The sequence below is a fragment of the Pelodiscus sinensis genome, chromosome 1, assembly GCF_052426305.1.
Source record: "Pelodiscus sinensis isolate ZL-2025 chromosome 1, ASM5242630v1, whole genome shotgun sequence".
Classification (NCBI taxonomy): Eukaryota; Metazoa; Chordata; order Testudines; family Trionychidae; genus Pelodiscus; species Pelodiscus sinensis.
The window spans coordinates 48,257,591-48,275,366 of NC_143052.1; the positions used below are offsets into that span (position 1 = coordinate 48,257,591).

Below are 17,776 nucleotides of genomic sequence, written 5' to 3' on the forward strand. Positions count from 1 at the left end.
GAAAGGGATCTATGAGTCATAGTGGACCACAAGCTAAATATGAGTCAACAGTGTGACACTGTTGCAAAAAAAGCAAACATTATTCTGGGATGCATTAACAGGAGCGCTGTGAGCAATACGAGAAGTAATTGTTCTGCTCTACTCTGCACCCTCAACTGGAGTATTGTGTGCAGTTCTGGGCATCACATTTCAGGAAAGATGTGGAGAAATTGGAGAAAGTCCAGAGAAGAGCAACAAAAATGATTAGAGGCTTTGAAAGCATGAACTGTGAGGGAAGACTGAAAGAACTGGATTTGTTTAGTTTGGAAAAGAGAAGACTGAGAGGAGACATAACAACTTTAAGCTCCTAAAAGGGTGTTATAAGGAGGAGGAAGAAAAATTATTCTCCTTAACCTCTGATGATAGGACAAAAAGCAATAGGCTTAAATTGCAGTATGGGAGATTTGGTTGGACATTAGGAAAAACTTCCTGTCAGGATGATTAAGCACTGGAATAATTTGCCTAAGGAGGTTCTGGAATATCCACCTTTGAAGATATTTAAGCACAGGTTAGAAAAATATCTGTCAAGAATGGTCTAGATGGTGCTTGGCCCTGCCATAAGTGCAGGGAATAGACTTGATGAACTGTTGAGGTCCTTTCCAGTTCTAGAATTCTATGATTCTATGGTAGAGCTGAATCAAGGCCATTGGAATTTCTGGTCTATCCTTGTAACTTTGCAAGGTTTGCCCAATTGCATGTTCTCCAGTGCTCTGTTCACTTATATTTTACATGCAATCAAGCCTTAGCCTCTTTACATTGTTAAAGCATAACTAATCTGAATTACTAATTCTGAGTTCAAAGGTGTGATTAACTATCCACTAGGGGCTAGGTAAGGACCAGCAAGGTTATTTTCCTTTTCCTTACTTAGCTCAGCTTTGAAGTGAAGTTCCAGTAATCCTGTTATTGGAAAAGAGGCTAGAGTATTAATTCAAATTAAAACACCAAGAGCCATATTCTTCCATCACTCTACATTCAACACTCGCAATGACTTCTACCAGCATTCTGCATGTGGAATTATGGCAGATTTTGACCTTTGGCCTTTTAATTTTACTTAATATAGGTTAATGAGAAATTCTCCTTTAGATGCATCTGTACAGCTCATACTGAAAAACATGAATCATGAGTACACAATTGGGAGTGGATTTTACTCTTGACATTTACATATATTTTACCTTTTAAACTTGTAACATATTGTGATTTTTTTTCTATTCTTTCTTTGTTTCTCTAAGCTGTCCAATACCATTTTGGATATATACAACAGTGACCAAGGAATGTCACCTGCTAATATGTGTCTTACAAATGCTTCCTGCCCGTCTACTCTACCAGTAAAAAGGGAAATCACAGGTAATATTGCTCTGGGATTTTTGCATGTAATCATTCAGAAGGCAGTGATGTCTTGTATTAAAGTTCAGTGAACTTTTCTAATAAAATATTTGTGAAATACATAGTAGTTTTTGCTTAAGAATTTGTAATGTGTAATCCCTTTAAGGAATTGAAGAAAAGGTGAGGGAAACGTTTACACTGTGTCCTCTATTTTAGCAACTCAGAAACAATTTGTACTCTGTCATCTTTATGAACATCATGCTTCTAATAAACCTAATTATTTTAGGAAACATAGAGGATTCTTCCACATTTTGGCTCCTAATCAACAGTATAAATAAATTATCGCCCATTAAATTTGTTCCAAGATTGAACAAATAGCTCTTTTAAAAGCTACAATAAGTCTATTCAAGGAAAATCTATATTAATGGATTAACAACTTTAAAAGTTATGTTCAGTTAATCCAAAGAATGCTAACAACCATGTACAGTTTATTAGTGTTACTCAAAAGAAACAATGAGTTTGTTCAATATGAATATCTTAGAAATCTGATTAGCTCTTGCATTATGGGATATACAAATCCAGATTCACATTAGTTTATTGTAAAGGTTGGGTGTAGGGAGCCACTTCCAATGTAAAATACAATAAATTGGAGAAAAATACTAAAGGTGATGTTCTTTCTTAGTACTTCTAATTTTTTAATTTAAAGTACATGTAATAAAGTCTTACGAAATCTGTCAGACACACTGGAAAATGCAATACCGATCAATTAAGCTGTATTCTTTAGTAAGGTTGGAATTGATAAAAATGTTAAAGTCGTTGCCTAAAAACTTTGTCTTAATGAAAATGGGACAGTGTGATGGGGACAAAGTAGCAGACGTGATCAAAGGACTGTTTTAATAAATGTTACTTTCTGTCAGAAGCAGATACACGAGCAATGGCAAAGGAGAGGCAAAAAAAGGATAACCACAACCTCAGTGAGTATATATTCTACTTCTATATCATAATATGTTATGTGCTGAGGAAAAAGAATTAAAGTGTACCAGCTATCATCTATCTGCTGGTGTCCAAGACTAACAGAAAGAATCTGTTTCTAGAAGGGAGACAAAAAAGAACTTCACAAATACATTGCTTTTTTTCCCTGAGATGATAAAATAATACTGTGTACTAGTATAACATTTTTTCACCTTTGACATACTTTACATATTTTCATGAATTAATTCTTACAGCATATAACTTATAAATATATATTCTAGTATTTAAATAAAAGTGTCAACCAAGACTGAGGCTCCAATTTTTAGGCACTGTACAAATAAATAGCAAGAGATGGTTCTAGCCTCAAAGAACCAGCACTCCAAACAAAGACAAAGGGTGAGAAGGAGCACTTAAGCAAAGTGACTTGCCCAAGTCACACAGTAAGCTGTTGGCAAAGCTGGAATGAGACATGTGGTCTGCTGACTCCCACTCTCCATTAAACCATATTGCCTCCCCTACATCTGAATAAGAATACAGAATAGCAACTGAGATCCAACTATTAAATGGCTCTCCAATGCTGTGATCAGGACTAGATCTCAGGAGTTCTTATCTCAACATCTGCTCAGGCAACAATTGACATAGGTTAAGCAAGATACTTCCTGGTGTGATACTAGAAGTGTAGTGTCACTCAGCCACCCAGGCAAGTTACTCTTCACTTGTGTAAAGTACGCTTTCCTCACTTAGCTTTCCTCCACCAGAAGGTATCCTTGTTTCCATTCAGATGTTTGTGGAAGGGTCTCTTTGGGTTATAAACACACTCTGGAAATCTTTCTTATGGAGGCTTTTGCTCCCCTTGTGGAGCCTTACTATAGCCACTGCCTATTTCAGATGATTGGCCAGAAAAGAATAGTTACTTCTAAAGGAGGAAAAGTCACAGGTAAGACATTTCTGGTGAGTTGTTTGGACTAATGAGAGTGAGGAAAGAGAGAGGAGCAAACCTACATTTAGGGATCCAGATCTTGTCTTTCAATAGGCTGCTCTCTCTGGGTATGTCTACACTACCACCCTAGTTCGAACTAGGGTGGTAATGTAGGCAACCGGAGTTGCAAATGAAGCCCGGGATTTGAATTTCCTGGGCTTCATTTGCATCTTGCTGGGCGCCGCCATTTTTAAATGTCTGCTAGTGCGGACTCCGTGCCGCGTGGCTACACGTGGCACGGACTAGGTAGTTCAGACAAGGCGTCCTATATCGAACTACCTAGTCCATGCCATGTGTAGCTGCGTGGCACGGAGTCCGCACTAGCGGACATTTAAAAATGGCGGCGCCCGGCAAGATGCAAATGAAGCCCGGGAAATTCAAATCCCGGGCTTCATTTGCAACACCGGTTGCCTACATTAACCACCCTAGTTTGAACTAGGGTGGTAGTGTAGACATACCCTCTGACTACTAGGCCATAATCACCACACACAAATTACATAATTAGGCATATCAGTGAATGAAAGAAGGATGCATTTAATTGTACACAATATTGGAGGCTGGGTGGAAGCATAGCTATATGATATGACCACAGTAATCATCCATGGGGCATGTTCCACATTGCTTTGGTTCTGGATGTATAATTTGGAGCTCAGACTCTCTCTGGAGGCTAACCCTACTTTTGTTTGTGCATTTTATGGCCTTGAATATAAAGGCTTTGCTGGTTAAAAAGTAACCCTTTAAAATAATGGTAGAAATGTAGCTGTGTTAGTCTGGTGCAGCTGAAACAAAAAACAGGACTGTGTAGCACCGTGGTCCCCAACACGGTGCCCGCGGGTGCCATGGCTCCCGCGGGGGAAGTTCTCTGCGCCCGCCAAGTGCTCAGGGCTGGCCTGGCCCCGGGCACGTGGTGCATGCGCGGTGCCGGAGCCGGCCCCGGGCGCGTGGCGCACGGTGAGCGCTGGCCCCGGGGGCGCCATGGATTCACCCCCCACGGTGCATGGGGTGGGGAGAAAGCACTAGCGCCTGCCCCGGGTGCGCTGTGCTTGGGGAGAGAGCGCACGCCCCCTGGCCACACCCCCTGGCGCCCAGCAACCCCAAATGGTTGGGGACCACTGGTGTAGCACTTTAAAGACTAACAAGATGATTTAATAGGTGATGAGCTTTTGTGGGCCAGACCCACTTCCTCAGATCAAATAGTGGAAGAAAATTGTCACAACCATATATACCAGAGGATAGAATTTAAAAAAATGAACACATATGAAAAGGACAAATCAAATTTCAGAACAGAAGGTGGATGGAGGGGGGGAAGGGAGAGAGGTAAATGTCTGTGAGCTAATGATATTAGAGGTGATAATTGGAGAAGCTATCTTTGTAATGGGTAAGATAATTAGCATCCTTATTCAAATTTGAGTGTAATGTGTGCCGAAAGTGTCCATCCGCTATGTACATAGGACAAACATCTCAGACACTTCACCAAAGGATTAATGCCCACAAAACAGATATCAGACAGGATCACAAAGAAAAAACAATTTCCTGCCATTTCAACCAGAAAGGACATTGTCTCAATGACTTGATTACCTGCATCCTGCTTCAAAGACCTTTTAAGACTGCACTTCAAAGAGAATCCTCTGAACTGTCATTCATGCTTAAATTTGACACTTTACACTTTTCATATGGGTTCATTTTTTTTAATTCTATCCTTTGGTATATATGGTTGTGACAATTTTCTTCCACTATTTGATCTGAGGAAGTGGGTCTGGCCTACGAAAGCTCATCACCTATTAAACCATCTTGTTAGTCTTTAAAGTGCTACACAGTCCTTTTTTTTGTTTCACCTTTAAAATAAGTGCTTCTGTGAGGAACATATTTTTAGAGATGATCTGAAGAAGATGAAAATTACACTAACATTCGGATACCAGGAGGAGTTAAAAGTTCACATTTTGTAATTATAATCAAAATTTTATAAGTACATCTGAAGAAAAACTGGAAAAAGAGGCCCTGTGAATTTATTGACCATAATCATAGAGGTAAGTTTGGATCTAAGAAATCACTTCTAACATCTAGGAAACTGTCAGAGTTTGGACCAGTTTCTACAGTTTTAAACTTAAACTTCAACTTTTATTTTAAAAAAATTACTGGAAGTTTCACCAGGTCAACAGTCACAGCTTAGCTGGTCCATAATGGAAGGAGTAGTGGCTGATGGCTTTATGCAATATTTTGTTTAGTTATCTCAAAAATAAATTCCATGTGTTCACTTTGGTACAAAATGCTGTCTCATTGTCCTTAATATGCTGACATGCTGATGATATAACTGCTTTTCCCAGTAATGCACTCTCCCATTGGCAACACATAAAAAGGAGAATACATCCTTTCATAGATAAAATTATTAGCCAGGGGACTAGACATCCTATTTGCGTCTACTTTCTTATTGTTTCAAAAGAATTAATGGGGTGTGGGAATGTAAGTTGCCTGATACTCTGTTTAGCTGGATAGATACTTGGCTTAAGTGGCCAGGTATTCTTTCAGTGACTTGTCTCTTAGAAGGAGGCAGGTATTCCCGGAACTTTATTCTTGGCTTATCTACATAGTGGGCTAATGTGCTTTGTGGGGAAGTGTTTTCTAATGCTCACTGTCATATTTCACATTAATTGCCCCACATAGACTCTACTTAGGGATATTAAATAGTGCTTAGGAAGCTAATCAAGTAATCAATGGAATTTCCATCAACTACTCAATTAGTCAATAGGGGGATTCGCTGTGACTCTGCTTTTTAAATATAGTAAGAACCGCCAGTGGTGCGGCGTCTGGGACCCAGCAGAGGTGAAGCGTCTGGGACCCAGCATGAACCTTTCCCCCCCCCCCCTGTGCCTTTGCTTCCCCTTCCCCCCACAGAGACGGTGTTAGGGGCAACTGGCTTTTAAGCCGGCTCTCCGCAGCACTGGATCCTGCACACTCCCCTTGCTGAAACAGAGGCAGCAATAGGGGGGAAGCGACTAGTTGAGTAGTGACTTGACTACCTGATGAACCTAGGCTTATTGTCAGTCGACTGGTTGACTAGTCGCTTATATCCCTAAATCTACTAGTGCACTTTAATGTAGTACAGTTTGAAACAATATTGCTTTAAAGTGCACTAGAGTAACTTTAGTACTCACCACTTGGGTGCCCGTGGACTGATTAATGTGCCACACAGTGTGCTTTAGAAATCATACCTTGTAGATTACATTACACTATTGGGTAGATAAGCATTCAGTGTATAGAGAATTGGAGGAAAATGGTTTGGAAAGCAAGAGTGGTGAGAGGGGGAGGGAAGGAAAAAAGAAGGTGAAAGAGTGACAAAACTATTGATTGAGGGAGACTTTCCCGTATCTTGCTGGACAGCAATGCTATGTGGATGAAGTTTCCGAGTTTCCAGACAAAGAGGGAAGAGCTTTCAAGAGATGTAAGCTATTCACTTTTCCTTTTTTCCCCTTTATAACTAAATTGAGAATGTTTTATCTAGATCATCTTATGAGCAGCGTTAATCTAGATATGTCAGGGAAATAGCTTGTTTTGTTTTCATTTCATTTCCTTGTTTCTGATAAATCTTGGTTTGGGTAACTTCTATAGACATATGTAAGGAGAGGTGTTGATAGGTAAAATCTTTCTGGAAAGCACACTTTACTCAATCTCTTCTGAGGAGCAAGGTCAGAGGTGCCCTTTTCCAGTGATTTACATTGCTATCAAAGGAAGAACCTGAAGCACCTACAAGGAAACAAGTGTTGCCCAGGCTGTTGGTCACAATCCATAAAAGGAGCTTTGACAGATTAAAGACTGTGGGATCAATTTTATCATGCTCTGAATGAAGTAAAACACTGGAGCTATCAGCATTGAGTTCTACTTAGGAAGAATTTGGCAAATGAGAAGTTAAGTATGACCTTGTAAGCCATATGAGTCCAATTCATTCCTAGGATTGAACCACAGTGGAGAAAAACACAACTACTGTGAGGTCTAATGGTGGCCATTGCAGGCAGGAGAAGGAAATGCAGAAGGGACAGACACAGGCACATCAGAGATGTGATAATGGGGCTTCTATGAAACCCCAGCCATGGTAAATGGTGGCAACCTTAATACCATCTGCTCTGAGGTAATTCACCTGCAGGTAGAGCTGCCTTGTGGTTGGAGGGACATGAATTTGCTCGTTCCTTTTTGGACCACAGAGGTAAATCAAGCTCTGTAACTATATTTTACATTAAAAATCAAAACAAACCTACCGAAGGGATATTGAGCTATATAGGTTTTGAATTTGACTTGGTAGTTTATTATTTCTAAGGTAATTTTAGGATTAATTCTATCATTGTGATTCAGAATGTCCTTACATTGGGCCACTTGTTTTAAACTAATTGCAATGTTTCATTAGGCCTTTCCAAAAGACTATTTCACAACGAAAACAGTAAATTGTTCTCTTTTTTTAATAGTTGAAAGAAGAAGAAGATACAATATTAATTATCGAATCAAGGAGCTTGGCACACTTATTCCGAAGTCCAATGATCCGTGAGTTCAACAGTTATTTCTATAATAATGTCTAAAGTGTAAACACAGAGGGGGAAGGAGTGATATGATAGCCATGAGTCTGGCTAATGAGATACAGAGACGTTCACTTCTAGGTCACTATTTCAAAGTCAGTCTAACTGGTCAGGTAGGAAACAAAATCATTAACCTCTGATGGTTGTAATGTAAAGAGTTGGTGGTTTTATCATTCCGTTCCTTCAGAGAGAAGTCTCCACACCACAAAAACCACCATTACATCTAGGAATAATTGCTATTCCTGTTTGGAATCTCACCAGACAGGCCAAGGGTGGACAGATATTGGAGAATGAACTACCTTTTCACCCTAGAGATGGTATCTTTAATGGAATGAAACAGCACGTGCACTGCTACTATCCACTCTCTAGATACACAGAATACTTCAGTCTCTGAGGCTGATGATTTGGCACCTTTCATAAAAACCACATTCGCTGAACAAGAAGTTGAAAGGCAAGGGAAAATTAGGTATTTTAAATAGATACAAAATGTCTTTGTATTTTAAATAGATACAAAGAAAGCTACCTTATTGAGGTTAGAGCATGTAGGGATAAAGTGAGAAAGGCTAAAAGTCAGGTAGAGTTGGACCTTGCAAAGGGAATTAAAACCAATAGTAAAAGGTTTTATAGCCATATAAATAGGAAAAAAACAAAAAAAGAAGAAGTAGGACCACTAATTACTAAGGATGGAGTGAAGGTTAAGGATAATCTAGGAATGGCCCAATATTTGAACAAATACTTTGCTTCAGTCTTTAATGAGGCTAATGAAGATCTTAGGGATAATGGTAAGTTAACAAATGGGACTGAGGATAAGGAGGTAGATATTACCATATTCGAGGTGAAAGCCAAACTTGAACAGCTTAATGGGAGTAAATCGGGGGGGTCCAGATGGTCTTCATCCAAGAATATTAAAGGAACTGGCACGTGAGCTTGCAAGTCCATTAGCAAAAATTTTTAATGAATCTCTAAACTCAGGGGTTGTACCATTTGACTGGAGAATTGCTAATATAGTTCCGATTTTTAAGAAAGGAAAAAAAGCGACCCGGGTAACTATAGGCCTGTTAGTTTGACATCTGTAGTATGTAAGATCCTGGAAAAAATTTTGAAGGAGAAAGTAGTTAGAGACATTGAGGCTAATGGCAATTGGGACAAATTACAACATGGTTTTACAAAAGGTAGATGTGCCAAACCAACCTGATCTCCTTTTTTGAGAAAGTAACAGATTTTTTAGATAAAGGAAATGCAGTGGATCTAATCTACCTCGACTTTAGTAAGGCATTTGATACAGTACCACATGGGGAATTATTGGTTAAATTGGAAAAGATAGATTATATGAAAGTTGAGAGGTGGATAAGCAACTGGTTAAAGGGGAGACTACAGCGGGTCATACTGAAAGGTGAATTGTCAGGTTGGAGGAAGGTTACTAGCGGAGTTCCTCAGGGATCAGTTTTGGGGCCAATTTTATTTAATCTTTTTATTGCTGATCTTGGCACCAAAAGTGGAAGTGTCCTAATAAAACTTGCAGATGACACAAAGTTTGGAGCTATTGCCAATTCAGAAAAGGATCGGGATATCATACAGGAAGTTCTGGATGATCTTGTAAATTGGAGTGCTAGCAATAGGATGAAATTTAATAGTGAGAAGTGTAAGGTTATGCATTTAGGGATTAATAACAAGAATTTTAGTTATAAGCTGGGGACACATCAGTTGGAAGTAACGGAGGAGGAGAAGGACCTCGGAGTCCTGGTTGATTATAGAATGACTATGAGCCACCATTGTGACATGGCCGTGAAAAAGGCTAATACGATCTTGGGACGTATTAGGCGAGGTATTTCCAGTAGGGATAAGGAGGTGTTAGTGCCATTATACAAGGCATTGGTGAGACCCCATTTGGAATACTGTGTGCAGTTCTGGTCTTCCATGTTTAAGAAGGATGAATTCAAACTGGAACAGGTACAAAGAAGGGCCACTAGGATGATCCGAGGAATGGTAAACCTGTCTTATGAAAGGAGACTCAAGGAGCTTGGCTTGTTTACTTTAACCAAAGGAAGGCTGAGGGGGGACATGATTGAACTTTTTAAATATATTAGAGGGATAAATACCAGGGAGGGAGAGGAATTATTTAAGTTTAATACCAATGTGGACACAAGAACAAATGGATATAAGCTGGCTAGTAGGAAGTTTAGACTTGAGATTAGACGAAGGTTTCTAACCATTAGAGGAGTGAAGTTCTGGAACGGCCTTCCAAGGGAAGTAGTGGGGGCAAAAGATCTATCTGGTTTCAAGATTAAACTAGATGGGTTTATGAAGGGGATGGTTTGATGAGATAACATGATCTTAGTAACTAATTGACCATTCATTATCAGTGGGAAATAGGTCAATGGAGGGATGATAGGAGTTACTATAGAGAACTTTCTGGGTGTCTGGCTGATGAGTCTTGCCCACATGCTCAGGGTTTAGCTGATTGCCATATTTGGGGTCGGGAAGGAATTTTCCTCCAGGGTAGATTGTCAGAGGCCCTGGAGGTTTTTCGCCTTCCTCTGTAGCATGGGGTACAGATCACAGCTAGAGGATTCTCTGCATCTTGGGGTCTTCAAAGTATTTGAAGGCTTCAATATCTGCGATATAGGTGAGAGGATTATTCTAGGAGGGGTGGGTGAGATTTTGTGGCCTGCACTGTGCAGGGGGTCAGACTAGATGATCATAATGGTCCCTTCTGACCTTAAAGTCTATGAGTCTATAATTTTATGCTAATGTACAAACAAATGTACAGCAACTCAAATGTTATACTGCAAAACCCTAATGCATTCTCTTAAGCCTGAACTATCCTACATGGAAAGGTTGAAGTAAGACATGCAACTCCGGCTAAGTGAATTATGTAGCCGGAGTTGACATATCTTAAATCCCCATCCACACAGCGGGAAGGTTCCCTTACTCCTTGTGAGGAGTAGGAGTACCAGCGCCGATGTAGGCACCCTTTGAGTTCGATGTAGTGGGTCTATACTACTGCTAAATCAAACCCCGGAAAGATCGACCATGGCAACATTGACCTTAGACGTACCCTTAAGGTTTATATTTTCATCATCTCTTTTAAATTAATTATAGGAAAATAGCTTGTGTTGTTAACAGTTTTATTTAATAAATAGTATCTAAAGTTTAGCTTTGGGGAAGTCTTTGCAATAACCATAGCCAGTTAAAAGACACTACTTTAACTGTCTTAACATTGAAAAGAGGGAAGCACTGACCATCAATCTGCTGGCTTTATCTGGTATTAGCAAACTTTCAAAACTCTGCAGCAAACAAAATGGAGGAAAATGACACACCATGGTAAAGTCTATTGTAGGATTAGCAATATCAATTCAGTAAGTTATTTAATGCTTAGACTTTTAGCCTTGGATTTCTCATGTCACTCAGTGAAGCCTAAAAGACTGCACCAGTGTGATTGTGACTTGGATATAATTGGTTATACAAATATTGTGGGATTCATTTGTTCGCCAGTGGCAGCTTTGTAATGCTCAGAATATAATTATCTGTTGACACTTCAGCCTTTTTTCCTCAGGGCTAAGAAGTTTTTATTAAATTATGGATTTTTATAACAATTTAAAGCTGTGTGAGACTTACAGAAGCATAAGCTTGGCATGACAAGCCACTATGAGTGAAATCGCCAGTGAGAAAGTTAACACAGTTATAGTCCTTTGTAGGGAATGACATTTTCACAAGCTCAGCTCATTCTCTGGCATCAACCCAAAATGAGTAAAATGAACAAGTTATTTTTGATGCTACTAATACATTGATGAATGTGCCAATTCAGTTGATTCAGTAAAGTCCCTTAATAAAATTTTGTTCACATTGGATGTCCTGTACAACACATTGGTAATGTTGTTTTAATTGTAGTGTTATATCTTACAGTACTTTAGACCATTTTCGGTAAAGAAATGTGAGGAAATATAACTCTGAGAAACAGTGGATGGCACTGTTGGTTTGCAGTTATGAAGCGCTAATGGATGCAAGTCTGAAACTGATTAGAAATAGGTGTGAGCTGCAAACTTCAGATATGAATCAACATTTGTCAAAAGTATTTAGGGGTGTTTGGGTTGAATATTTTGGTTTGGATTCAAGCCTTGTTTTGATATTTCATACATTATACTGATCTCATGTTAGAACACACAAAATTGGGCCTTAAATCTGTTGTGGTACAGGATGGATTTAAATTATGTCACTCAGTGAATCCTAAAGAGTATGCTGAGGCAAAAATAATGAAGATGTCACATGGTTGATTTTTTCCATATTTGATTAGTTAGATGACATCACAGTTACAAAAAAGTGACCAGTGAATTTGACTGCCTCCATTTTTGAGTGCTCAGGTGGAGGTACTTTGAAGGTGCCTGATTTCAGTACATTCTGAAAATCAGATCCCTTTGAAGTAGTTCAAGTTAAGCATCTCAAAACTGAGACACTCAAGATCACTTTTGAAAATGTAGCATGTTTAATCTTGAAAAAAGATGTGGGGGGGGGAGGAAGAGGGGGATAGGCATTATAACAGTCTTCAACCATGTTAATGTCTGTTACTAGGAGGACTATGATCAATTGTTCTTCATGTCCACTCAATGTAAGACAAAAAGTAATGGGCTTAATCTGCAGCAAGAGAGATTTAGATTAGCTATTAGGAAAATCTTTCCAACTATGAGGACAGTCAAGCACTAGAATAGGTGACAGGCCATGGAATCCTCATTACAGAAGGTTAAGAACAGGTTAGATATTCACCTTCAGTAAAGGTCTAAGTTTACCTGGATCTGAGTCAGAGTAGTGGGGTAGACTAGATGACCTCTGAAGATCTCTTCCAGACCTATGATTCTATGGTCTACTTTTACAAAGTAGATTTTGCTTCTTAGAGGTGTTTCTATCTCGCTTCGTTAGTATGTACTGAAATTATTTGGATCCAGTTGAGCTCACTCCTGATAACATTGAAATCTCTTTTTCTTCTTTTTAGTTTAATTTTAGAATTTTCTGTGGGGATATTGTTTCATTAAGTTGCATTTTTCTCCTCTTTTTAGTTTAATTTTAAGTGCTTAGATAGCCAGGTGATAGGTACTTTCAAAATGTAAAACTATTAACAGGCAAGAAAAACATTTTAAAATAAAACTGGAAAAAAAAACCAACCAAACACTGAGTTTTGCTGAAAATTCAAAGCCATCATTTAAATATTTTTATTTTGTTCCATTTTCCTTTTAATTTGTCTCAACACTTCCATATTCCAATTCCAATTAGTTAAACCAGGCTCCAGCTGGAACCTGGATGTGCCAAAATAATAACTGCAGGGGTGCTATTTATGGAGGGTTGGGGCAGTAGCCCCCTCCTGGGTTTGAACCCCTGGATTTCATGGTTGAGGTCTGCTTAAAGCTGCATGCCCTGACTCCAGAGGCAGTTCTTAAATGCAACAGTTTGGGCAGCTTGCAGCTTTGCATTTGGAGCAGAGAGTAGGTTATAAAAAGAGGGAGGGGGCAGGGCGATTAAGAATAACAAAAGGCTGGTTAATTGAAGAATCATCATGAAAACATTGCTGGGTATGCCACTTAAAATACAGGGGACAAAGCATAGGGATGACTGTTTTGCTGCAGGGATCTGGAACGAAGCTGAGCAGCTGAGCGTCTTGAAAATGTGTGTATTTAGCAGCATGTTGTGAGACATGGGTGATAACGAAAGATTTGAAGAGAAGGATATTGGCATTCTAGAGAAGTTGTTATAGAAATATCCTGGGAATAGGATGGATGCAGAGGAATTATATAGGACGATACAGCTGAAAGAGAACCTACGAGGAATTATATAGGACGATACAGCTGAAAGAGAACCTACTGCAGAAGGTTATACAATGAAAGTTACAACTATTCGGGCATATCTGAAGAATGAATGGCAAGCGAATAGTTAAGATCTTGGTATTCAGCATAATGGATGATCTGAATAGGAGAGGCAGACCCCTCAGAGAATGGGGAGATGATAAAGTAGATTGGTGCAGAGCTACTCTACAGAAACTAAGCCACTCTGCATTAGATAGGGAATGATGGAAGGAAATAGTCAGAGAGGCATCAGACATTAATGGGCATTGAGCCCATGGTTGTTGATCATGATGATGATGTTAAACTTCTCATGTTCTTGAAAAGAGAGTAAACAGTGACTAATCCAAAGCTGACTGCAAAGAGTTACAAAGGGATCTCATAAAACTGGGTGACTGGGCAGCACAAAGGCAGATGGAATTCAGTGTTGATAAGTACAAAATAATGCACATGGGAAAATATAATCCTAACTAGAGATACAAAAATGATGGGGTCTAAAATAGCTGTTACCACTCAAGAAAGAGCTCTTGGAATCCTTGTGGATAGTTTCCTGAAAACATCGTCTCACTGTGCAGTGGCAGTCTAAAAACTAAAAAGCTAACAGAATATTTGGAATCATTAGGAAAGGAATAGATAAAATAAAATACCATATTGCCTTTCTATAAAATCATTGTACATCCACATCTTGAATATTGTATGCAGATCTGGTCACTCCATCTGAAAAAAGATATATTGGGTTTGGAAAAGGTACAGAAATGATTGGGGTAAGAAACAGCCTCCATATGAGACAAGGTTAACAAGACTGGGACTTTTCAGCTTGGAAAAGAAATGACTAAAGAATGGGAGGGATATGCTAGAGGTTTAGAAAAATAGAATAAGAAAATGTTATTTATTCCTTCACTAACGTAACACAAGAAACTGACCCAATTAAATGTATAGGCAGCAGATTTAAGACAAACAAAATACATTATTTTTCACAGTCAACTTGTGGAACTCTGGTAGGAGACGGTAGAAAGGCCCAAACTATAACAGGGTTCCAATAAGAACAAAATAAGTTCAAGGAGGATAGGTCCATCAATGGCTACTAGCCAGAATGGCCAGGGATGGTGTCCCTAGCTTCTGTTTGCCAGAAGCTGGGAATGGGCAACGGGATAGATCATGATTGCCTGTTCTGTTTATTCCTTCTGAAGCACCTGGCATTGGCCACTGTTGGAAGACAGGATACAGGGCTAGAAGGACCTTTGATCTACCCAATATGGCCATTCTGATGTTCTTATATAGAGCTGAAATATATGTGCCCCCTTTGCTGTAACCCACTAGACCCCACTCCCCTTCCAAAGCTGAGAAAGCAAGCCCAGGATCCTGACAGGGTCTCTCTCTTCCCAGAGTTAGTATCCAAGTAAGATTATACATTACATTTTTAAGGCTAACTAGTGTCCCTTAAGATGTCAGAATATGTTAGTGTTATAGATGAGAGGGTCTAGTATTCAGGGATCGACAAATCCATGTATCTACTCGCCCGTGGCGAGTAGATTTCAGCCGGTCACCCCATTCACTGGCGGCGCGTGCATGCTCAGTGAGGGTCTGGCGCATGCGCAGTGTGGGGCTGATGAGTGGATTTCGCTGTGGTTTGTCGAGCCCTGGTAATATTTATTTAATCTTCTTACTTTTATATAGGAATTAGATACAGTGCTCCTGTCAGCTAACTGCTATGTTGTCTGCCAAAAAAAGCAGAGTTTTCCAGTGCTTTAGTAGCTCCTGGATAGAGATAGTGTGTATAGAAGGGAGGGCAGGTGGGTTTAATTCTCCTCTCCCCATTTGGTGCTTGATTTGTGCTGAGTCTGCTCAGTAACACTGCTGAAGTGGCTGTCCTCAGTCTGCCTCCCATCTTCTCACTCTCTCCTCCCCCCCCCCACATCACAGCATGAACAGATTGGCCCCCCCTACCAAAATCTGAAATGGTGCCCCTGAATAACTGTCTTTCTCATGGTATCTCCAGTGAAACTGAAGAAGATATGGGGGGAAAATGTCTGACCTCAGAGCTATGAGCCACAGCAATGGTGGGCAGTGAAATCCTTCCCCTCCAGCAGCAGGGCTCAGTCTGTTATCCCCCCTCAGCCCTATTTTGTCACCATTATTTTTAATGAAAGTCAGGAATAGATCATGGAATTCTATGAATTTTTGTTTGTTGCCTATAACTTGTGCCTAGCTTTTACTAAAAAGAACTGAAAAAATTTTAATCTTACACATAATATAATAGTCTGGGGTCATATTATTGTTATAGTAGCACAGAGATGCCATGGGAAGTACTGAAGTTTCATTGTGATGGACTAAAACATAGGATGACACAGTGAAGGCCAGATTAAGGGGCAGGTGACCCAGCCGATTATCTGGAGGTGCTATTTTTTGTAGTTAGCGACAAAGGGGTGAATTAGAAAGTTTAAAGTAAATATGTCTGATATTTCATATATACATTCATTTTTCGCTAACCTCCTAGAACACTCTGGATCTTAATAGAATCTTGTGGGGTTTCTGAGAATTACATTTTCCTTGAACTTCCTAGAATGTACATATGGGGCCGTGTGTTGCCGGTCCATCAGTGAGATATAAGAATCAACTGAGGTGAAATCGAAGTTGCAATATGGAAAACCTTGTTTCATTGTGTAATTGTGAAAGTGTCCTTGTGTTTTAAGACTTGAAGAGTGAAGCAGAGAATAATAAAAAACATTTAATAAGATGCCAGAGTTAACTATTGAATCCCTACCAATGCATCTATATAAAATAAACACTATTATGTCCTTCATCAGACTTGACACATAACTGGATGAAAGTTGAGTCTAGACTCAAGCTGATTAAAATGTATAAACACATCACATATCTGTGATGATTGGCATTGCTTGCTATTTTGTTGCTTAAAAATGTGGAAGGGAAACCTCTGAGATGCATAGTCAGCACAGAAGTTCGTTCATCACCTTTCTTTTTCTGCTGACATAAATAAGTATGGATGGAACAAAGGGCTATGTGTGGCACTACAGTACACCCACTGATCTTCATCCAGTCCTTTCCCATTGCATGTCTTTCCCCTCCATGCATCAGTCCTAGATTATGAGGGAACTACTGTATGCTGTAATAATCAGAGTTTGTAAGATATCCCACCAGTGCTATAAATGTATATACCAATTAGGAAGAATTTCGTACTATCAGGTATTGAACAATATCTTGGATATCACACTTAAAAAATGTGGCTGATATTGCAAGGATTCAAAATTCATTACTAAAGTGATACCAGAGGGGATGCAAGCTTTTCATCAGAGTTCACACTTGTGGGCAAGCCTCTCAAATTTGTAAACTTCACCGTTTGAACTGTCTAGCATTTGTGTCTTAATTCTTGTGAGCCATGTAGCAGTTGATATCTCCATTGTAAAGCTGAGTGTAGCAATTAGACTCTCAGTGAAGATCTAGTTTAAGAGATAAAAATAGCACCATTTTATCACTAGAAATACAAACTGTCCAGCCAGCACAATTAGGAAATGTAAATAATATTCAGAATATAATATTACGGTTACTAACATTATTCTGTAAAAAAAGAAAGATTTCTAGTTGTTGATTAGTGGGTTCTAATAATAGTCTGTAATGCATATTATTATATCAAGGAAGAATTTACATTGTAAAAAAACACCCCTTTTTGTCAAATTCTCCTGTTTTTGAATTAACAAATACTTGTGTGAAACAGTTGCAAACATATTTTATATTTTTCCATGGTGAGGATGATTCTATCTTAATAATTTCTAATTTGCTGAACACTGAAGTATCTTGCCACCTAATTTTGCAGGATTATATACTTTATTTTCAAGATGAGCCAGGTGGTTGTGAATGGTCACATAATTCTCATGGCATTGTTCTGGTTCCTTGATAGGCTAGGCTGACCTCATGTGGCTAGGAGGATTGGCAAAGCCCATTTTGGATGTGTTTCTCTGAAAAATATGCTATAAGTATTCTTATTTCATGATCACTTTGCAAAACTGCCATGAATGCATATCAAATTGGGCACAAAAATATAGTCACTCTTTCCT

The 17,776-nt window shown here is 39.2% G+C and overlaps 1 protein-coding gene across 6 annotated transcripts in view; it reads left to right on the forward strand.

Moving 5' to 3' along the window:
* TFEC (transcription factor EC) overlaps positions 1 to 17,776 on the forward strand; it is a 127,046-nt gene that overhangs the window by 100,623 nt on the left and 8,647 nt on the right. For 4 of the 6 annotated variants that reach the window (XM_075929346.2, XM_075929371.2, XM_014573332.4 and 1 more), the window contains 3 exons: positions 1,269 to 1,383; positions 2,280 to 2,336; positions 7,768 to 7,843. In XM_075929346.2, the coding sequence (XP_075785461.2) occupies positions 1,269 to 1,383; positions 2,280 to 2,336; positions 7,768 to 7,843 (248 nt within the window). The remainder of the gene's footprint in view (positions 1 to 1,268; positions 1,384 to 2,279; positions 2,337 to 7,767; positions 7,844 to 17,776) is intronic. The other 2 variants (XM_075929364.2, XM_089779243.1) reach the window with 1 other exon arrangement.